Raw genomic sequence first — 23,231 nt, 5'->3', positions numbered from 1 at the left:
GTGGATGGGGTCACCTGGCACTGGGGTTCTCAACCCTGGCATCCTGCATATTTTAATAAGAACTTCTGGGTTTTGTCCCCAGAATGCAATGGAATGGGGCCAAGGCATCAGCTTCCTTCAGTGGTTCTCAACCTTCCTAATGCCGCGACCCTTTAATACAGTTCCTCATGTTGTGGTGACCCCCAACCATAAAGTTATTTTCGTTGCTACTTCATAACTGTAATTTTGCTACTGTTATGAATCGTAATGTAAATATCTGATATGCAGGATGTATTTTCATTGTTTGTGACCCATAGGTCGATAACTGCTGCTTTAGAAGCTACCCACGTGATTCACTCTACTATGTACTCAGAGTTAAGAACTGTCCAGGAAGTAGGTAAAGTTAAGTATTCCAAGAACTGAGCCTGGAACTACTCCCATACATAGAGGTCAGAAAATAAGGAAGAACCATGAAAAAAATGAGGATGAGTAAACCTCAATGCAGAAGGAACCAACAAGAGGGACAGCTTAGAAAAAAAAAGCTTTTCAAGATGGAGGGAATGATCATGTATCAAATGCAAATGAGAAGTCCAATAAGATAAATGAGAAGTGACCATTGACATTGTCCTATGAAGATCATTGGTGACCTTCATACTTTTGTTTCTGTGATGGGGACAAAAGTCTGATTGAAGTGGGTTCCAGAGAGAAGGAAAAGGAGCAGTGGAAGATTACAAATGTAAGCTACTCTGTTCAAGAAGTTTTCCTGAAGAATAGTGAAAAGGCTGCGAGCTAAAGGGGGATGCTTTTAGGGATAGGATTTTATTGGCTGAGTGTTGCTGGTAATGAGCTCATGAAGGGAAGATATTGATGATACAGGAGAAGGATGTCCTTGAGTAGGCGAGAGGGGCAGAGATACCTTATAAAGTGCTCTCTGTTGTAGTTATTGATTTGAAATGATGTTAAATATATGAAAGTTTCTTTGTATTTTAGAAGGTTTTCAAAAAGTTACTTCATAGTTACAATAATGACTTTAGGCATTGCTTAATACTATAATTCTCAAAGAAGGAAGTTTTGAAGACGAGATATAGGCTATTCAGGATGTTTTGAATGTTCTGACAAAAACTGGCTGATGACTCATGAGTCTCTGGTAGTTGACCAAGTGTGTACACAGGGAAAATAGTATCAGAGTATTGTTCACTGAGTATAATTTTTGTCTTCAAATATTTGAGGTGACCAGTCACAGTAAAACTTTATCTCAGATGCTCACAATAAATCAGAACATCTTCTTTATGTTTCGTATTTTACTTTACCTACATTTTATCACTTTAGCTAAAGTGACTTACCTTTGAAAGAATTAGTTCCATTTTTGAGGATAGAAGAATATAAATGCTGACATCAGCTGATGAACTGAAAAAATGCTGTTGTGTCATCCATACTGTAATTCCTGTCCAAATGCCATGTGTTCAGCCCATGGACAGTGTAGGAAAGAGAAAATTCAAAATAAGCGTAACAGGATTATATTAATGTTCCTTTGTCTTTTACTAAAACTATTTTGGTAGTATTATATTTTATACTTTTTAAATAATTGTCTTCAGTGCCTTCATACATTTCTTACTTTACCTCCAGTGTTTTACTACAACATTATTTCAATTCCTTTTTGTGTGTGTCCCTTCCGTTGTCTCTATATATTCAAACTGGCGAAATAGCACAAAAATGTTTAAGAATAGATAATTAGGGAAAAATTAACTTTGAACATAGAGTCTTAAAAAAGATTCTGAAGGAGAAGGAACAAAAGGGCGCCCTGCACGTCTAGGACTATGTTTTGTGCGCTATTCGGAGAAGCTTTCATCTTTGAAGATCTAGCCTGCAAGCCTAGTTGTTACTCCAAGTATATCTTCTGTATGTCTATCCATCTGTCTGTCTCTCTCCCCCTTCCCCCATCTACCCCCACTCCCACTTCTCCCTCCTCTCATTTCTCTCTTTTTCATACTTTCTCTCCATCCTGATTCATTTCAGTTAGATATTTTGCCTGATTTCATTGAACAATTTATTACAATTTAGGAGAACCCAAATGGCAGTGATTCATGACATTTTCAATAATAATGTTTTCAGATAGATTTATTTGAGTTTGTGTGTTTGAGAGTATGACATAGCTTAAAAGAAATAGCTCCAAAAATCTCTAAGATGGAAGACTTTTAAAGTAATTATTTTTTTCTAGATTGAATTATATTGTCATCGTACTAGAGTTGATTTCTTTTCTGTCAGAATACGTATGTTTTCTTCATTACTTGGTTTTTAAAAGTTATTTTTGTCCCAGAGGGTTTTGCTCAGAGGTTAAAGCATTGGCTCATGGACTGAACGGTTGTGGGTTTAGTTCCGGTCAAGGGCACATACCTCTGTTGCAGGCACGATCCCTGGCAGGGCACTTGCGGGAGGCAACCAATTGATGTGTCTCTCTCATATCGATGTTTCTCTCTCTCTGTCTCTTCCCATCCCTTCTACCCTTATTCATTCTCTCTCTCTCTCTCTCTCTCTCTCAAAAAAAAATAAAAAGGAAAATATCTTCTGGTAAGGATTAACAAAAAAAAAAATGAACCTGCCTGACTTCTAAAAATAACTGAAGTGAAAGAGAAATATTAATTTCACTGAGAAATGTTTTTACTAATTTTAATACTTATATATTATAGTATTAAACTATTACACTTTTGAAAATATTTTATAATTAATTTGTTTAAATCTCAGCTAGTATAGAATAAATTAGGATAGAGGAGCTTTTGGTATAAAGTAGCCATATTTCTGAAACCCTCTTGCAAGATGAAATGTTTTATATAGGAGGTTTGCACATACTATGAAAGATTCGTATATGATCCTCTAGTCAGTGGGTTTTAGGTTTGGGAGGAGTTTGTGACTTTGATGAGAAAAAAACAACAACTTAATTTTATTAACGTCTACACTTTAAATGAAATGTAACATTTTCCTCAATTATAAGTGTAAGCAATAAACTTCAGTTGCATTAGTAGTACCTGTTACTTTGTCACCGATACTTTCATATCTTGTTACAGTTATTGAAGGAAACATGAAATATCCTTTATGCTAATCACTACTTTGAAATTATAGTAGTTATCAGATCATCACAAGATCTTGTTGTTAATGTGTTTTTAAAAAGCACATACTTATTCTACCTCAGCTTTTAATATTATGAAAGCTATTTCAACATAATTTAGTTTCCCTTGAAATTATTTTTATTTTATTTTATGCATTTACAAATAATATTTTTGTGTGTGTGCTACACACACACACACAAAACAAAAATACCTGCTCTAGCCCTGCTTTAGAGTGTAAGTAGTATCTTTTGTAATGTACTTGTTTTATAAACTTAGATTCTGTGTGCGGTTTTCATAATGCAAAGAACACAGTTTTTTTAAATAACTTTTCTCTCATGTGAAATTGAAATAAGAATAAAGGCCATATCCAATTTTGCACCTTAATGGAGAAAAACAACTATGTTAAATAGCAAATTACTAACTCTTGTTCTCATGTTTACATTTTAATGATGTGCTTTTACCAAAGCATAGATGCAGAGACATGGAGAAAATTACCTTCATGGCTTTTATCTGCCACAATATGGTAATCTTCTAACTCTCCATAAGTAGGTCCCGGAGTAAACTGAGGAAACGTATCAGAAGTCAGCTGCCTGGTGAGAAATTGTTTCAGAGCTCTCAGGCAAGTCTTCCGAAGGGATTTTAATTGATGTGAGAAACATACTGTGACCTAAGGTCCCCCTTCCCAGCCCAGGGACCTGGTAATTTTTCCTGGCTTTTCTACTTCTTTACTCTTGATCAAAGGGAAAATAGAAGGTGGTAGACATTCCCTCAGTGGATATAAGAGGCAATTAGAAGAACAAAATTGAATAAGTATAAAACAGTTTGCTCAGGGAAATGAATCGTATTCCCAATTTTTAATAGGAAATTATTCATACAGATAAACAATAACTGTCTCCTAGAGGACTGAGAAATCCAAGATTTGGGAGGAGGGGAAGGTGAAGAAAACAGCAAAATGGATTAATATAAAGTTTTCCAAAGACATATTAAACCTGCTGAAATTTCTGCTCTAACTATTATTGGGACATCAAACTGGAGGAACTGGATCTCCTGGGTAATACAACGTAATTTAAAGCTAACACTAGAAGTCAAAATTTATTTTTTTATAATAATTATGCTCAGTGAGAGATGCAGAAATTGCATTTTGGAATGACAGAAGAGTAGTTATTCTAGAAAGAACTTTTCAACATCTGTGGTCGATATCTCCTAGAAACTGTGTCCTGTGGAGTGACAGGAGACATTAAAGTAAAGCCAAAAGTAATCTTTGCCGCAGGCCATACAAATGAATTTCATCAAGTCAACAGGTGTTTATTAAGGGTTTGCCCTGTGCCCAGACCAGTGTACTAGATTCTGTAGAGCAATACCATTTCATTTCATTTTAGTTACCTTTTATTTTCTAAAAAAAATATGTTTTTATTGATTTTTAGATAGAGAAAAAGGGAGAGGAGGAGAGAGATAGAAACATTAATGAAAGAGACACATCGATCAGCTGCCTCCTGCACACCCTCTACTGGGGATGAAGCCTGCAACCCAGGCATGTGCCCTGACTGGGAATCGAACCCAGAACCTCTTGGTCTATGGGACAATGCTCAATCCACTGAGCCACACCAGCTGAGCCATTTTTTGTTATTTTCTAAAGAATACACTTTCAGTCAGAAATAAATATGAACATACTGGCTCTTGAATCTCAATTGAATATCTATATACTGTATATAAAAGGCTAAGTGAGCGTCTGACCATTGACGGGCCAGTAGGTATGATGCACACTGACCACCAAGGGGCAGACGCTCAACGCAGGAGCTGCCTAGATACAGTGACTTGGCAGTGGCGGTTCTTGGGTGACACAACTTGGAACCAGAGAGGAGGGTAGGTCTGCTTATCTACACAGTTCACAGATCAGCCCAGTACCCAAAAGAGAACCTGCCACAGAGCAAGCTCAATAATGATTTGCTGAATGAATTAGGATATTATGTGGTAAGGGAGTCTGAGCATACCAAGGGGCAGACGCTCAACGCAGGAGCTGCCTAGATGCAGTGACTTGGCAGTGGCGGATCTTGGGTGACACAACTTGGAACCAGAGAGGAGGGAGCCTGATTTTGAGGTGCATCACCCAAGAACTGCCCTCTCTCAATCCAGGACCCCTTGGGGGATGTCGTCGGAGAGCCGGTTTTGGCCCGCTCCCCGCAGGCCAGGCTGAGGGACCCCACCTGCCAGAGGGACCCCGCTCACTCTGCAGACACTCTTTGAGCCGTGGTGCTGCCCCAGGTGCGGCCTGCTGGAGAGGGACTGTGGGAGGTTGGCTCCAGGGTATGTCCGGCCCATCTTGCCCAGTCCCACCCCACCGGCCTTCTTCTAATTAATTTCCTTTCATTATGCACGAATCTGTGCACTGGGGCACTAGTATATATACAGTTTAATATGTATTTGTCCCATACATTTTTTTCTTTCTTATTCAGATTTAGATTTATTGATGAATCTCCTAATGTGCCGAGACTTGCATTATGGCATACCTACCTTTCAGAACCAAAAATCTAGATTGTCTGTCTTTTCAACTTGTGTCTGTACCAAGCAGCTAAGCACTACTGAAGAAACCGTGATGTCCATGAAAATCACTATCACTTATGATATGTGCTCTCAGGTCTCAGGTCTGAGCTAGATGCTCAGACTCCCTTACCACATTCAGCAAATCATTATTGAGCTTGCTCTGTGGCTGGTTCTCTTTTGGGTACTGGGCTGATCTGTGAACTGTGCAGACAAGCAGACCTACCCTCTCCCATTTTCCACAGTGCCTATTGCATTTTGTTGCTACTCTATTTAAAACGAGGCTCCCTGATTCCTGGTTGGTGTGGCTCATTTGTTTGGGTGTCATCCCATGCAAGGTTGCCTGTTGGATTCCAGGTCAGGGCACTTGCCTGGGTTGTGGGCTGGATCCTCGGTAGGGGGTGTGCAGGAGGCAGCCAATCGATGTTTCACTCTTACATCTATATTTCTCTCCCCTTCTCCCTTCTTTTCTCTCTAAAGAGCAACACAGTATTTAAAAACAAAGACTAACAAAGAAAAATCCGAAGCTCTCCAAAGCTTGCACTCTTCACAGAGAGAAGAGGCCGTCTAGCCATTTTTCAGGGTCTCTCTACCTCGGGCTCCACCTACAAACTTACCTAAATCTGAACTTGTTTTTACCTCCCATTTCGAAGGAAGAGATGCCTGCTTTCTTGTTGTAGCAGCATCCTGTTACTGCAGGTCCTATCGTCCACTCATTCTGTTGAGTAGCCCTTTTCATCTCCCGTTTTAACTCTCTTCCAGAGAACAGTACACATACACACGTCTTTCCTATCTAGCAGTGTCTGTACTGAGAGTGTGTAAATGTTTGTGCACATGTCTACCTTGATTCTGTATTCCTAGCAGTTTTTCTTTGGACTTTGCTTTCTCTTCACATCTTTCTTAAAAGAATATCTGCCTTAGCAGTCTCTACTTCCCCCTTTTCCCATCACTCTTCATCTCTCTGCTATGCATTTCCATCCCTATCACATCACTAAAATTTCTCTGGCTAAACAGTGTTTGACATAATCTGCCTGAACTGTTTTTCTCTCTGACTTCCATGCACCTCCTTTTCCTGTGGTCTGCTCCTTTTCCCCGGCCTACCTCTCTTCCTCAGTCCTTCCCTTAAATGTGTCGTCCCCTTACATTCTCTTCTCTGTTCACTTGGTACATTCTCCCTGGGTAGCTTAATCGTTTTATTCCCTTGTAAGAGTCTGAGCTACCTCCAATGCCCTTGTTAAAGTCTGTCTCCCGAGCTCCAGACCACTGTCTCCAGACACATCTTGGACTCTCCATTTGGGTACCCTCGGACTTACTATGTCTTATGTTAAACAAATTTAAACCAAACTATTTTTGTTTCTCTATGTCTTCTGTGGTAAGTGGCTCCAGAAATCAGGGCATTACACTTTACTCTTCCCATCACTGCCTCATTCAGTGTCTTATCAACCCCCGGTAACACTACTTCCTTTATTTTCCTCAGAGTCATCCCGCCTGACCCACTGACACTGTATCATCACTAATGTGTCCCTGCCCCCTCGTTTCCGAAATGTCAGATTGAAGGCTTTGTACCTGGTTTTTCCTGCCTCAACAAAAAACAATCATATTCTTCCTCTTTGCCTTTGCACAGCTACCCCAATGCCTGGGTCCACCTTTGCTTTCTCTTCACCTGACACATGCCATTTCATCATTTGCTCATAGGGTTAAGCCAACTTGAAGTCATCTTGTATTTAGCATTAATTAACCATTTTCTAAAAAGATTTTTTATTGATTTTTAGAGAGAGAGTAAGGAAGAGAGGGAGAGATAGGGAAGGAGAGAGAGAGAGATAGAGGGAGAGGGAGAGAGAGAGAAACATTGATCAGCTGCCTCCTGTCCACCCCCTACCAGGGATTGAGCCTACAACCTTTCAGTGCAACCAACTGAGCCACACCGGCTTGCACAGCATTAATTAACTTCTAAATTGTGCTTTGAATGTTGTGTTAAGACAACTAATGGTTCTATTCAAGGTAAAAAAAGACCCTTACACAGACTTGAAAATCTGTTTATAGAAATTAGATTATATCCTCATAAAAACTTAGTGCTTGAAGTGAACTTGGAGATCATTTGCCCCTTCATTATATACATATGGACACTGAGTCAAGGAACTTGTTCAAGGTTACTTAGCCAGTTCGTGACACAGTCAAGACTAGAAACAGGTTTTAATTTTCTAGATCCTAAGAGGTAAGATAATACTCGGCTGTCCTGCCATTTATGAAGATGGCAGGGTGACATGAATTCAAACATCTTTGTTTTTGTGCCCCCAAGAATGCTGTTTTTCTGTTGTTAGAAGCTTCACCGAAACCAAATGTATGGACAGCAACCACCACCACAGGCACTTATGGGATTCTGTGCGTTGAGGGGAGCGAGGTATCCTAGCATTGGCTTGTCTGAATTGCCATCATAAGTGATGAGCTGTGACTCAGGAAAACCTCAATGGGGGGTGGCCCTGATGGAGTGCAGAGGGTTAGGAAACAGCTCAGGGGGCGGGTTTTTATTTTTATCTTCTTTTCTGTAATTTAAAATAATATAGTTGGGCCAAAAAATGTTTATTCTCTGAGAAAGCTGTTTATCTGCTTTTGTCAGTTTTAGAGTACTTGCAAACAGCATGGTCATAGATTTTCTTAGCTCTGAAATGGTTTGTACAGTAAATTAAGGTGGAGGTATTTATACCTTATAATTTCAATGTCACGCTGTCCTGTTTATCTGAGGCTTGTGATGGTGCCTTAAAGAAATCAAATAGTGTTAACAGAGAACATGGTTGGAGAGGGAGGGATGTGGCAAGAGTAACAATTCAATCGTTGATTCATAAATTAATTCCACAAATAACAGGATTTATCTCCGGTGCACTGCTTTGAAAAATACTTTGGTGTCTCATTTTGCTGTAACATTCATGTGGTTTGTTCTTCTTCATCTTGGCTAGAGTGTATGTTAGACTCCTGTGCCTCTTTGGCCAGGGCCAGGGAGGGCCTCCTGGGACTTCTCAAGGTGAAGCTTCTCCTGCCTTCAGAGTCCTGGTCCTCCTGCTGGCTGCCCAATGCTAAAGCTCAGGTCAAGCACATAGGCCTCTTTCACGGAATCCCTGCAAACATGTTTTAGTCTCTATCTGTGCAGTGCCCTACAGGTGACAGTTGTCCAAGGGACGCTGCCCCTTCCTTCATGGGGGCCTGCAGAACACTCACTGCTCGGCCTCCGCCCTTTGGACTCTTGCTGTTGTGCCTTAAACCAGCCCTGTGAATACCATCCGTTTCCTCCCAGTGTGGTTGTTTCCTCCCAGGCCACCATGAAGACCTGGTGTCACAGGGGACCTGGCCAGCCCTGTGGGTCTCTGAACTTTAGTAACTAAAGCATTCGGTATGAGGGATTCTGGTTCAAGATTGTGACGTAGGAAAATCCTAAACTCACCTTCTCCATAGACATCTGTGCATCTACAGCTACCTATAGAGCAAATTCTGCTGAAAAATAAAAACTTAAAATCTAGTCAGTTGAATTCTACACATTAAGCGAATGAGTAAAAACAAACAAACAAAAAAACAAACACATCATAGCTGGGAGAAGGGCTGAGACATAATCATGCCATAAATCCAAACTCTGGGGTGATGACCACAATCAGGAGGGAACTCAAAACATGGAGTTTCTCCCTAAGGAACGAAGTGTTCGAACTACACATTGGACACCTCAACTTTTAAGACCTGCCCCTGAGACATGAGCCCCCAAAACAAGCCTAGTTTTGAAAACCATCGGGTCTTGGATCCTTGAGATTCTCAAGGCTGTAGTGAACTGAGAAGTTTCTTAAAGGGCTCACAGGCATGAACCTACCCCCAGAGCCCAACACAGAGCCAGCCAACCAAAAGACACCGGAGACTTAATGTGAAAGAGTCTCATTTGCTTATCTTAACGTGTTGGCCTGAGGGTCAGGAGTTTACCACACATCTAGGTGCCTGCTCATGTACTCTCTGAGGATGGGGGCTGGCTGGCATCATCTTTGTGTTCCCTCTCTCTCTCCCCAGCTCATCAACTTGCATCCTCCTCAGAGACTTGAGAAGGTAGGCACTATCTTCTTGCTCTTCTGCCACTTTTCATATTATTAGTATTTCCTGAGAGAAGCTTGTACATGTGTCCTGTGCCCTGGGTTTCGCTGCTGCTGCCCAGGGACACCACTTGATCACCTAGCTCAGGTGGCAAAGGGCTTGAATCCCTGGGTCCCATTGGACTATAACACCAGAGAGACAGTTCTTGGACAACTGTCACCTGTAGGGCACTGCACAGATAGAGACTAAAACATGTTTGCAGGGATTCCGTGAAAGAGGCCTATGTGCTTGACCAGCATTGGGCAGCCTTCAGATCTGGCACTCAGTTAGGGCCTATGTGCTTGACCTGAGCTTTAGCATTGGGCAGCCTTCAGATCTGGCACTCATTTAGAGACCTAATGATACGCGCTCTGGGGATACAGCCCCGTGGATGCCGTCTTTGAGCTGGCCTCTGCCTTACTCCGGGCCATTGGTAGCTCCTGGGAAGGAAACTGTACACTCAGAGGGTGGTCAGGAGACTCCTCTAGATTGTCTGGTCCTGGGAGGCAGTGGGACTTCAGCTTGGGTTCCACAGGACCATACAGATTTGTAAACTTTAAAAGCTGCTACCTGACATTCTGGCTCCAATCAGTCTGAATCTAGTTGCTGACAGATCCTCCCCTTTGAGACAGTGACAGGTAGCGGCACACCTTCAATTAGTGGGAGTCACTAAAATTAAGATCGGTTGGACAATCACAAAAGGGTTGAGAGACAGAAGAGACTTAGGGCAAGTTTGTACAAGGAAGTTCAACTCGTACATGAGGCTACTTCTTCAGCCTGGGAGAGGCGGCCATTTTATCCACTGAATAGAAGTCAACACAGTCAAGGAAAACGAAGAAACAAAGCATGTGTCCCAAAAGAAACAACAGGACAAAACCTAAAGATAGTCCTTAATTAAACAGAAATAGGTGGTTTACCTGATAAGAGTTGGGGGAAAAAAAAAAAAGGTCTTAATTTTTTTCACTAATAACTACAATAAATAAATAAAAAATTAAAATGTGACATTAAAAACTTAAAAATTAGGGGGAGTAAAAATGTAGAGGTTTAAGAATATGTTAAAACTTAAATTGTTATCAAATTAAAATAGACTGTTAGAAATGTATGTTGTTATATGTAAGCCTGATGCTGACCACAAAGCAAAAACTTGTAATAGATGCATAGAAGTAGACACATAGAGAGGAATCTAAGCATACCGATCAATAAATGTTTTAAATGAAAATGGACTGAACCCCCCAATTAAAAGACAGAGTGGGTAAAGAGATTAAAAAGGGGGGTCATCTGTAATGCGGTCAACAAAACACACACAAAGAAACAAAAAACAAGACCCATCTATAAGCTGCCTACAACAGATCCACTTCAGCTATAAGAAGCACACAGACTGATAATGAAGGGAAGGAAAAAGATATACCATGCAAATGGGAACCAAAAGAAAGCTGGTATAGCAATACTTACATCAAGCAAAACAGACTTTAAAACAAAGACTACAAAAGAGACAAAGAAGACCATTACATAATGATAAAGGAGTCAGACCAACAAGAGGATATAACATTTGTAAATATTTATGCACCCAAGATAAGAGCTCCTATTTACATAAAGCAGAATATTAACAGACTTAAAGGGAGAAATAGACAGCAATAGAATAAGAGTGAACTTTAATATCACACTTTAATTTATGGATAGATCATTCAGACAGAAAACCAATTAGGAAACATCTGCCTTAAACTATCAGGTGGACTTAAGACATTGAAATCATAAGACATTGGTATATATCTGTATCATTTATTTCACTCAGCATACTACTATCTAGATCCATCCATGCTGTTGCAAAAGGAAAGATTTTATTTTTTATGGCCAACTAGTATTTCATGGTGTATATGTACCACAGCTTTTTTATCCACTCGTCTATATCGAATACTTGGGTTGCTTCCATAGCTTAGCTACTAGTATTATAAATTGTGCTGCAATGAATATAGGAGTGCATGTATTCTTTGAAATTAGTGTTTTGAGTTTCTTCAGATATATTTCAAGAATGTTTGGTAAAATTCTTCTTTGCTTTTATTGGTTGTAATCAGTGTGTTCAGATTTTCTGTTTCTTCTTGATTCAGTTTTTGAAGATTATACATTTTTAGGAATGTATCCATTTTTTTCCAGACTTCAGTTTTTTGGCGTATTATTGTTCATAATATTTTCCTATAATTCTTTGTATTTCTCATAGATATGTGCACCCCCGTGTTCACTGCAGCATTATTTACAATAACTAAAATAGGGAAGCAACCTAAATGTTCATCAATGGATGAATGAATAAAGTGGTACATATGTACAATAGAGTTATTCAGCCTAAAACAAACAAACAAAACGAGGAAATTCTGCTGTTTACAATAACATAGGTAGACCTTGAGGTGTCATTATCCTTAGTGAAATAAGTCATAAAGAGTAAGACATATACCATATGATCTTACATATATAGGATTTTTTAAAAAGGAAACACAACTATGAGCTCATAGATATAAATAGATTATTGGTAGTGGCCAGAAGTGGGGGTTGGAGATGGGCATAATGAGCAAACTTCAAAAGATACAAACTTTCCATTATAAAACAAGCAATGGGGATGTAGCTTACAGCATTGTGAGTACAGTTAATAGTACTGTATTACACATTTTAAAGTTTTTAAGAGAGTGGATCTTAAAGGTTCGCATCACAGGAAAAAAACAGTTGTAACTATATATGATGACGAATGTTAACTAGACATTGTGGTAATCATTTCAGTGTTTACAAATATCAAATCATAATTCTGTATACCTTAAACTAATATAATGTTATAGGTTAGTTACAACTCAATAAAAATAAATAATAAAAAGTGTCCAATATGGCAGGGATGTTAACTTATAATTATCATTATCACCACCTTTTGCAGGATTACCTCAGTGCTTACTATATGTCTTTTTTAAGAGCTGATTTCTTTTTTATAATGTACACTTGCACAGTATTTAAACAATAACAATTAAAAGGTGAAATAAAATGTGATTTGTGAAATAAACATGGTTGCAAAAATAAAAATAGGAAAATATTAAACTAAGTTTCTGGGAGATATTTCTTAGGTCATTTTTATACATACAGTGGGGCCTTGACTTATGAGTGTCCCGACTAACGAGTTTTTTGAGATACCAGCTGTCTCTCGGCCGATTTTTTGCATTGAGTTGATAGAGTAATTTGAGTTAACGAGCTCCTTAAACTAGTAAGTCAAGGCCCCACTGTATATATTTTTTCACTAAAAGTAAAGGATTCACTTATTATATGTTGTCCTAGCCATAGATGGTATTTTGGCCAACTTTAGTAGACTGTTAGACATGTATTCTTTCTAGGAAAATGCTTTCAATATCTAAAGTATTTTTTTTATCCAAAATTATATTTAACCTTGTTATTAATAAAACTTTTTGGATTAGAGATACTTCAACTGGCCAACTTTAATACCGTCAAGCTTTGAATAGGTTCAAGTGAAGTATGGTCTTACTATTTTGCTTTCTAGCTTCCTGAGAAGATAATTGGGTACTAATTTAAATATGGAAAAAAATTATTATTTTTAAATATTCTGTAGCCAGACGCAAGACTTTACTAGTTCCTTCTGAGAAGATTTCTCCTCCACTGAGCTGCACATTCTCTTAGAGTAGCCTCATGGTTCTCTCCTCTTAGGTTCAAGCCTTTTATAACCCTCCTTAGGTTAAGACAGAATGGCCCTACTTTGTTGAGGTAATCAGAGTGAATGAAAGAAACATTGGTAGGTTTCTTGTTGCTATCACAGTAATAAAGTTTAATAAGTACTTACATGATAAATCCTTTATTGAGAATTTTATATGTGTTGTGTCTTTTAATCCTCACCATAACACTATGAGAACAGTTCTATTACCAGCTATTAAATTTGTAATCATAAAGTATTGTAGAGGTTCAACAAATGTAGGGATTATTTGTACCATCAAGATTTTTAGCTTTTCTTTTCCCTCCTGCCTACCCCCTCTCAGCATGTAAAGTGTTTTATTTATTTTTAATGTATTTTTATTGATTTCAGAGAGGAAGGGAGAGGGAGAGAGAGAGAGAGAAACATCCATGATAAGAGAGATGCATTGATCAGCTGCCTCCTGCGTGCCCCCTACTGGGGATTGAGCCCCAAACCTGAGCATGTGCCTCGACCTGGAATCACACTGATCTCCTGGTTCACAGGTGGACACTCAGCCACTGAGTCACCACGGCTGGGCTGTAAAGTGTTTTAAATAAACACCTCTACTAACTGAGTTTTTTTGCTCCTGTTCAGATTTCTGTGTAAAGCACCTGGGAAACAAAAGGTATCTTGGTATATATGTTATTTTCCTAAACTTTGTAAAATGCATCTCTTCAGAAAAGACTGCTTGAATCAGTGCTCTAGTTAGGTCATGCCCCAATTACTGGACCAAACTCTTTGGGAGTTTGAATATTTAATGAATCAACTGCAGGTCAGGCAGCAGGATAAACGAATAAGAGAAGCAAAGAAGCTGTGCTGTCAACTTATTGTAATTTAAAATACAAATGCACCTTGCATAGGAGGAGGATGGATTCTAGAATTTGGACAAGTGATAGGAAATTTACTGAGGAGTCATTTTGTGGGGTCTTGGAGAATGGTGCAGTTTTTTCCCAAGGTTCTTTTGAGTTTGTTGAGATGAAAGATAATAGTAAAGATTATTGTTGTTTTCCAAGTGTGGTCATCTTTTCTTTTCTTTTTTTTTTTAATTAATCCTCACCCGAGGATATTTTTCCATTGATTTTTAGAGAGAGTGGAAGGGAGAGAAAGAGACAGAGAGAAACATCGATGTGAGAGAGACACTCTGATTGGTTGCCTCCTTCATGCACCCTGGCCAGGGCGGGGGAACCTGCAACTGAGCTATGTGCTCTTTGACCATAATCAAACCCTGCACCTTCAGTTTTTGGGCCAATGCTCTATCCACTGAGCCAAACGGTCGAGGGCCAAGTGTGGCCCTCTTTGTTTTGCAGTGTAAGATGTAGTTCTCTTTATTTTACTTCCTGACCTAACTCCCTTTCTTCAGCAGGTAAGTGGTGATGGCTTTCTGACTGACAAACGTGTGCCAGAGGGTTCTGTGTGGGAGGCGCATTTCCAGTTATGCAGGCAGCAGGTCACGCTAGGGCCGGAGCCAGATGCTGCGAGTCCTCTGGCTTAGAGACAGGGAGCTACTTGGAGCTGAGCTACTGCGCTGTCTTAGGAACTATTTCCTGCCCCCACGAACACTTGAAAAGCAGAACTCCCTGGAGATGTCTGTCTCGTTCCTCACAGCTGGCTCTTCCTAGAGGCCATACACTAACTTAGCCATTCTGGCTGGGGTTCAGGACCACCGAAACCTACTCCTCGCCTGCTTTTCTATTTGTGTTGAGCAGTAACAGTCACCATGGAGCAATATCTGGGAGGAAAAATGCCTCACCCAGTTGGGCTTCTCTGCACCAGAGTCCCCTTGCCCCCTTGCCAGGCAGATGGGAGCCTTAGCAACTAAAGACATAGGAACACCCATGGGTTCTCTGTAGTTTTGAAACTACAGAGTCAGGTTTTTTTCTCAGTGCAATTTCCTAAATTACTAATTATGCATTTTCTAATGACTTCATGTTCTACTCTGTGTTGCTTTATGGCATACTGTTGGCATCTTCAAAAGGAGAATGAACCTGTGTCTCCATATATAGTTTACGTGACAGGGATCTGATTCAGAGTGTGTTTTCAAGCATTCTAAGTCTTAGGAAATGTTACTTGAGATTAGTCAAGATAAGACACATGCAAATCTGCATATTTTTTTTTCTTTTTGCTCAAAAAGGGGCTGTAGGTTATTCTCAGAACTCACTGCTCTTTGACTTCCCTGTATTCCATTGTTTAGTGTCTTTGTTCAAAGAAATTGAAGAGCAAGTCATACCACATCTTGAAAGAAGGAAACTAAAGAAATAGATACTTGTTTAAAATATGTTTTTATTGATTTCAGAGAGGAAGGGAGAGGGAGAGAGAGAGATAGAAACATCAATGATGAGAGAGAATCATTGATTGGCTGCCTCCTGCACACCCCCTACTGGGGATCGAGCCGGCAACCCAGGCACGTGCCCTTGACCGAATTCGAACCTGGGACCTTTCAGTCCACAGGCCAACACTCTATCCACTGAGCCAAACTAGCTAGGGCTAGAGACTTGTTTAGACTAGAGCTGATAGTTTTCTGTTCAGATAGTTTTCTGGTGGCTCTTAGTCGGGGCTTCTTTTACTATAACAAACTGCTTTCCTCATATTTTCCCAGTAGTTTTGGCCATATATGATTGGGTAAATCAGTTGGGGATCATTTCGTTATTAAATGAACATGCTCTTAAAGAAATGAATCTTCACTCTCATTTTCAAACACAACAAAGCCCCTTGGATTAGTCACAGGTATTCTCGTCTGTCATCTGAGATGCTGTTTAGGTCTCAGTGGTTACCTTCATTGGTATTGGGAAGCTAGTAGCTTATTTCCAGATATACCAGCTACCTGGCTTTAATACTGATGACCTTTTATAAAATGTAAAGATTTTGTTTGGGTTTGTGTCTGCAGTGATTCATAACTTTTTAAAAAAATAAAACATTATGCTGAAGATTTCCTTTCATACTTTTTTTTTTTTTGCTACTTGGCTGCTGGTATAAATCACCCCCCCCAGCCCCCCTAAATTTGCAGTAGCTGTCCGTCCTGTGCTGTGTCCCCGTCTCAGTCGTCCACTAAATTGTGCAGTTCTTGGTTGGCCTGATTTGGGTCAGGGACCTTTTCCTAAAACCTAGCTGGTTTCTCAGAGGTTAAACACTTTTGGCAAGAATTGCACATATGACTGAATAAAACCATAAACACTATAAACCTCAGTAATTGGGCAAAGAATTATTTCAAACAGTGAACTTCATGGAGGTGGAGGAATCATCTTTTTTACAGTTTGTTTCTCTATTTAAGTCTTAGTTTGATAATCCTTATAATCCTCTCTTTGCTTCAAATAAAACCAACATCTTAATGCCTTTTATGATTTTTGATTCTGCTGGAGGTGGTGGGGATGGAGTAGGTAGAAACTGTAACAACTATTTTTTTCTTAATTTATTTAACTTTTATTATCCCAAGTCACAAATAAACTCTAGAACACAGATGAAAAGAAAGATGTTTCTGGCAAGGAATGAAAAGTCAGATTATTTATTGATTTGATAATATTAGGGATTCATTTTTTCTTTTTGGTTGTTATATTTAGGTGTTTTTCTACTTATAAAGTACAGGAAATAAAAGTCTATGGTAGATGTCTCTGTAAATTCAATTTGTTTCATATCATTTTAATCTCTAAAATGCATTTTGGTTTGTGGGTTTTTTTTTAGGGGCCTGTTAATAGATTTGGTTTTTCACAGTAGCCCAAAGTGCTTTTCCAGTAATTATATAGAAGGTGTGTTCAGATAAGTTGTCTATTTTTTGTAAGTTTTAATATTTACATAAAGAGCTTATTATTTTGAGACCTCTGTCATTTTTACCACTCTAGTTTTGCCACTAGAGTTCCTATGTAATAGCAACATTGTTCTTGTTCATATAACTATAGGCCTTAATTTTTATATTTTAATTAGACAGCATTCTTTCTTTTGATTGTGACATCTCTTTCTTATGTCTGTTTTGACAATGTGACTGGCAGCAGTTCATCAACTTTACTCTTACTTGGTGAAGGCTAACATTTGCTATCAACTCTTCATTAAAACTGAAATTCAGAATCATCTTTAGAAAGGAAAAGGGACTTGACTCAAGGCCAAAAACAAATCACCAAGACAAATCAGCAGAATGTTTTGGATTTATAACTGATGTCCCCCCCCAGGAAGATTAAGTGAGTATTAGGAGTGACCCATCTTTACTAGTGGCAGCTGCTACTTACTGCCTCTATGACTTGGATAAATTTCATAAATTTCCTATACATCTTTCTCTTTATTGCTAAAATGGGGAAACTGCTTCTTAGAAATATTATTAGAATTGAATGAATTAATATTTATAAAGACCTTAAAACAGAGTTCAGTATAAAGTAAGTTTTTAAAATAGCAGCAGAATGTTTTGGATTTATAACTGATGTCCCCCCCAGGAAGATTAAGTGAGTATTAAGAGTGACCCAGCCCTACGAGAGGCAGCTGCTACTTATTGCCTTTATGACTTGGATAAATTTCATAAATTTCCTATAAATCTTTCTCTGTATTGCTAAAATGGGGAAACTGCTTCTTAGAAATATTATTAGAATTGAATGAATTAATATTTATAAAGTCCTTAAAACAGAGTTCAGTATAAAGTAAGTTTTTTAAATAGTTTTGTGTTTTTTTTTTTTTTTATGAAAGAGTGATGAAAACATCACTGTCCCAAGATAACACCTATTTTAATTCTGACAACAGCCAATAAATACTTTTTCTTCATTAATGCTAGGCTTCCCGTGTATGTAAAACCACCACTCAAATCTATTAGTTATAGGAATCATGTGTTATAGAAGACAGGCTAGAAAAGGAGTGTTTGATCTATTTAGAGCTAAGAACTTTTTAAAATTTTTCTTTGTTTACTAAAAATACAAAGACAGTAACAGACTAAATTAACTTGTAGATCTTGTTGGCTAAATGTAGGAGTTTGGAGAGATTTTATTCTTGGCTTAGGACTTCTGATTTCTGTTTGACAACTGTCATTATTGTCTACAATTTAGACAATAATGGGTCACTCCTAATACTCACTTAATCTTCCTGGGGGGGGACATCAGTTATAAATGAAGACATTTTAGTTTTCAAAGTAATATATCCTATGAATGGAATGAGTTGTTTAGTTTGGAATGCCAATACCACCTCTCTTCATCCGAGACTGTTGATTTCACACCAATAACACTCCGTCTGTTCCTCCTGATTACTCACTGGTGTCTTCTCCCTTTCTGCATATAGGCGTGGCTGGACTCCCTTGTTTTGAATCAGACACAAAAACTTTTTTTTATTTATGCTCCCAAATCTTAGTAATGCCTCCTCTTCTTCTCACTAATTTGCCAGACTTGCCCATCTGCCCCTTCACTTCCTCAGCCATCCAGCCCCATATCTCCAGCTAATTACAGAACAATTTGGATTTCTCTTGATAACTTCAATTTCTCACAGTCTAAAAATTAACTCATCTGTCTCTTGTCATTCTAACTGAAAAAGCCACATATTGAGAAAGGACAATCATATTTGACAAAGGCCTGATATCTTGAATATTAAAAACTTTACAAATCAATACGGAAAAAAAAAAGAGGCAAATCAATAGAAAAGTGAGTGGAAAGCATGAACACGCTGAACAGCCGTTTCAAAGAAGAGGAAACACGAATGGCACGGAAACATGAAAAGGTGTCCAAACTTAGTAAATAAGTAAAACCACAGTGGGACACCCGTTCCTACTCAACTACTCGGCATGTATGAGATTATGCCCGTGTCAAAGATTGGCGAGGAGATGGAACCGTGAGCATTTTCATACTTGATGGGTGGGAATACATTTTGGAGCAGTCATTTGGAAACAAATGTTGAATTACCTAATAAGATTAAACATATGCACACCCTATGACCCAGCCATTATTCTGCTACTTATTTAGCATTTGTGCTCTAAGAGACTTGCACAGAATTGTTTCAAACAGTCATGTTTAGAATACCAAAACACTGGCAATGACCAAATATTCATAAATAGTATGATGGATAAATAAATGATGGTACATTAGAACAATGGAATACTATACACCTGGAAAATAGGTGGACTGTAGCTACATTAATCAACAAGGGTAAATCTGAAACACATACTTTTGAACAAAAATGCTCTTCACAGGAATTCTATGGTGTTGTTTTAAAATTACTCAGTTAAAGGTTCTTCAGTGTCAAGTGAGTTTTTTAAAATATATTTTATTGATTTTTTACAGAGAGGAAGGGAGAGGGATAGAGAGTTAGAACCATCAATGAGAGAGAAACATTGATCAGCTGCCTCCTGCACACTTCCTACTGGGGATGTGCCCGCAACCAAGGTACATGCCCTTGACCGGAATCGAACCTGGGACCCTTCAGTCTGCAGGCCGACACTCTATCCACTGAGCCAAACCAGTCAGGGCTCAAGCGAGTTTTTGTAGCTTCTTTCTTTCAGTCTTGAAATACAGCATCCAGCAGAGGAAAAGAAAGTTAAGATCACAAGTGTGGCTTACTGCCAGTTCAACACTATTTTCATAATAATAATAATGATAATAAAGCTAGCTCTTTATAACATTTTGAATATTTTACAAATGATAATAATATGATTCCTATAAAAGCTCAAATGTACAGAGACATATAACTTTAGATATTAGGATAAAAGTTTATAAAGAGATAAACCACAGACACGCTGTAGAAACCCAGTACTTTCCAAGGTTATGAATGTGGATTCATGTGGGTGCTCTCCACGTTCTCCTGATAGGATCGGCTACTACTAAAATATTAGGGAAGATGGAGAGAAACTTGCACACCCTCACAACTCTGTGATCTTTTTCCAGTTGTTCTACAGACCATTGTATGTCAGAGTGGGCCCAGGAATGAAAGGAAAGGTTGTGGCGTTCTTTGAAGCCTTAAATTCTACAAACAGCTCTGGAGTTTCTCTTTTGAATTCTTTTCGGACCCTCCCTACTTTGCCACCTGGCATTTAGAATATGACCTTGTGTTTGCACATTCCCTACTTTTTTACAAAGTTAGAGAATCTTTATGAAGTGAGAGACTATAGAGGAACGGGCATATTCAAGGAGTTGGGGAGCTTATTATGGGATGGTCACGCAATTTCATGAAACTCCTTCAGAAGCGCTCAGTTTTCAAGCCACTACTGAAACACAATGGGTGTGACTGGGATGGGGTGGGGCGGCTCCACATTGCTGCTGCTGCTGGAAGCAGAATCCCCTCCTCAAGCTCTCATTGTATAAAATACAGAAAAAGCGAAACAAAATACCAACCGACAACAACACACAAACCCAGAAATAGTCCTGGTAAAAATGCACAAGTATTTCTGAAATTGGAAAAAGGTCCTATAACATTGGTCTTAAATAATTTGATGACGCATGTTAAAGTCCCCCAGAAATAGAAATTTCTTCAGCTGCTCCTCTCACTTGCCACAAAATTCTAACGCAGTGATTTTCAACCAGGGCACTGCAGGGATTTTTAAAACATGCAATACCTGGCTAGTCAGAGGCACTGACCTTTCTTCCCTTAGGTTGTAAAAAAAAAAAAAATGACAACAACCAACACAACAATAGCTGTCCAGTGTGAATGAATCAAAGTCATACCTATTTTTTTTTATCAGATCAGTAAAAGAATATATTTGTTGGTGTGCGGCAGAATTTTAGTCATTAGTTTATGTAAGCTATGACATGAAAAAGCTTGAAAATCACTCTTCTAAAGGAAAGAAGTTTAGAATATGGGGTACTAAATCTCTAGATTATGATCTCTTTGATTTCTGGCCTTTTTATGTCAGTTGGTGAAGTTTGCTAAAGATTGTTTTAAAGAGGGATCATTAGAGATGTCTCAGGCAATAATAGAAATGCAAAGACTTTGCCACACTGGCGGTGGGAAAGCGGTGTTCCTGTGTCGTCATTCACATTTGTTAAGGGACAAATCCTTTGTTAGAAATGGGCAGAAGAACTTGGATTCCAGGAACAACAGTTGAACCTAAAGAGAAGTCTGTTTTTCTTTAGTTCTTGTGAAACTAAAAATATTTGATACCATGAAATTGAGTCAGTTTTATTGGCAAGTAAAACATGCTGATCCCAGTTTAATAGATTCCAATTTAACTAATGATTCCATTATTCAATAATATACTGAATATGTCTTTTTTTCTCTCAATTTTTGGAGCAGGTCTGTGGAGCAGTTGAAGGAATTTTTTATTTCTGAAAGACTTCAGTGTCATGGAATCATTTTAGCCAATGTTATAGAGAGCAGTAGGGTACAGGGAAGATGGATATACAGAAGGGGGAACCTAGTACCAAGGGTTGTTGCATAGTGTGTGACAGTAATAATCTCACCCACATCCACTCGTGCATACACAGCTACAACCTTTTTTTTTTCTCATATGGAGTCTTAGTTCTAAAGATCGTTCATCTAGAATTTAACTTAGGTTTATTTTTGAGCTTTCAGCCTACGAAAGACTTCTAGGAAAACATATCATTGGGTTCTGGATTACTTATTTTGACCAACTTATTATTCAGCCTCTTGATGATTTCTGTATTTTGTGTTCCTCCTTTTTCCCCACTCTGCGGTCTCTTCCCGATTGAAAATGAAGATTGCTGTGTCCACTGCATCCTCGCCTGCTTGTTCTGTGAATTCCTGACCCTCTGCAACATCGTCCTGGGACAAGCTTCCTGTGGCATCTGTACCTCAGAAGCCTGCTGCTGTTGCTGCGGAGATGAAATGGGGGATGACTGCAACTGCCCTTGTGACATGGACTGTGGCATCATGGACGCCTGTTGTGAATCATCAGACTGTTTGGAAATCTGTATGGAATGCTGTGGAATCTGTTTTCCTTCATAAATATTTATCTTTTGTTTGCGTTAAAACTGGAGAGTGTTTTAAATGTTCCTTTTAAGGAAGAAAAAAAAGCACATGGTAAGATTTCGTGAAACTAGCAACCTAGTATTTGCACTGTTAACTCATTTTTGTAATCTCTGAAAGCCTTTTTTCCCCTCTAACCAAATCTGCTTGGTTTAATATGTGAAATTTTAACTACTTTTAAGCTCTTTAATAGGATTCAGTGACTAAGGGACATTTTGACCAAACCCCCCTCCCCCCCAAAAAAACAACAACAAAAATAAAACAAAACTAAATATTTCCTCCTTTTCATACATATTTCTATTTCTTTTAATCATTTTCAGAAGGCTTTTGCTCCAAATGTATTATTTCTCTGTGGGTATTAAAAGCAGACTAATTTTCATGTGTATCTATTAATGGTTAACAGTAAACATTTTTACTTTAAAGTAAACTTTGGGAAACAAATCCAAATAGCAGTTGGGCGCCCCGAGTTTACCTTTATGCTCTGTTCTCCCCTTTCTCCATTTGTTCAACAGACATTGAGTGCCTACTGTGTGTCATCTGCTGAGATGCAGAGATGGCTGTCATTCAATTTCCATCCATGAGAGAATAGAGTTTAGCGGAGGAACGAGACCTTAAAAAATGAACCACGAGGCATACCGTGGGGATTATGAGAGAGAGAAACTCAAAAGGATATAGGAATGCAATACACAGAAAAGAACAACTAATATCTGCTGGAATGTCCAGGAAGGTTCAAGGAGAATGTGACATTTGAGGAAACCTCTCAGAATGAGTGATTCACCTGCTGCTGGAATGAATTATTTGGATTTAGGGCAAAGTTTTAGGTGAATAGCCTGAACTGTGTGTGTTTTTAAGCAGTTAAAGAAAAAAGACCTTAAGTATGTATTCTCTTTAGTTGTAAAACCTATAGCTTAAAAAAAACACTA

At 38.7% G+C, this 23,231-nt stretch overlaps 1 protein-coding gene across 2 annotated transcripts in view; it reads left to right on the top strand.

The window, feature by feature from the left end:
- The window catches only part of MDFIC (MyoD family inhibitor domain containing), a 69,924-nt gene extending 46,938 nt beyond the window's left edge, over positions 1 to 22,986 (top strand). For both annotated transcript variants that reach the window (XM_014548946.1, XM_014548945.1), the window contains one exon: positions 22,040 to 22,986. In XM_014548946.1, coding sequence (XP_014404432.1) covers positions 22,040 to 22,287 — 248 coding nt within the window. In that variant the 3' untranslated portion in view covers positions 22,288 to 22,986. The remainder of the gene's footprint in view (positions 1 to 22,039) is intronic.
- The last annotated feature ends 245 nt before the right edge of the window (positions 22,987 to 23,231 follow it).

The sequence above is a fragment of the Myotis brandtii genome, unplaced genomic scaffold (assembly GCF_000412655.1).
Source record: "Myotis brandtii unplaced genomic scaffold, ASM41265v1 scaffold529, whole genome shotgun sequence".
Classification (NCBI taxonomy): domain Eukaryota; kingdom Metazoa; phylum Chordata; class Mammalia; order Chiroptera; family Vespertilionidae; genus Myotis; species Myotis brandtii.
Note: the sequence above shows the minus strand (reverse complement) of the source record. Positions and strands in the feature narration are given on the sequence as shown.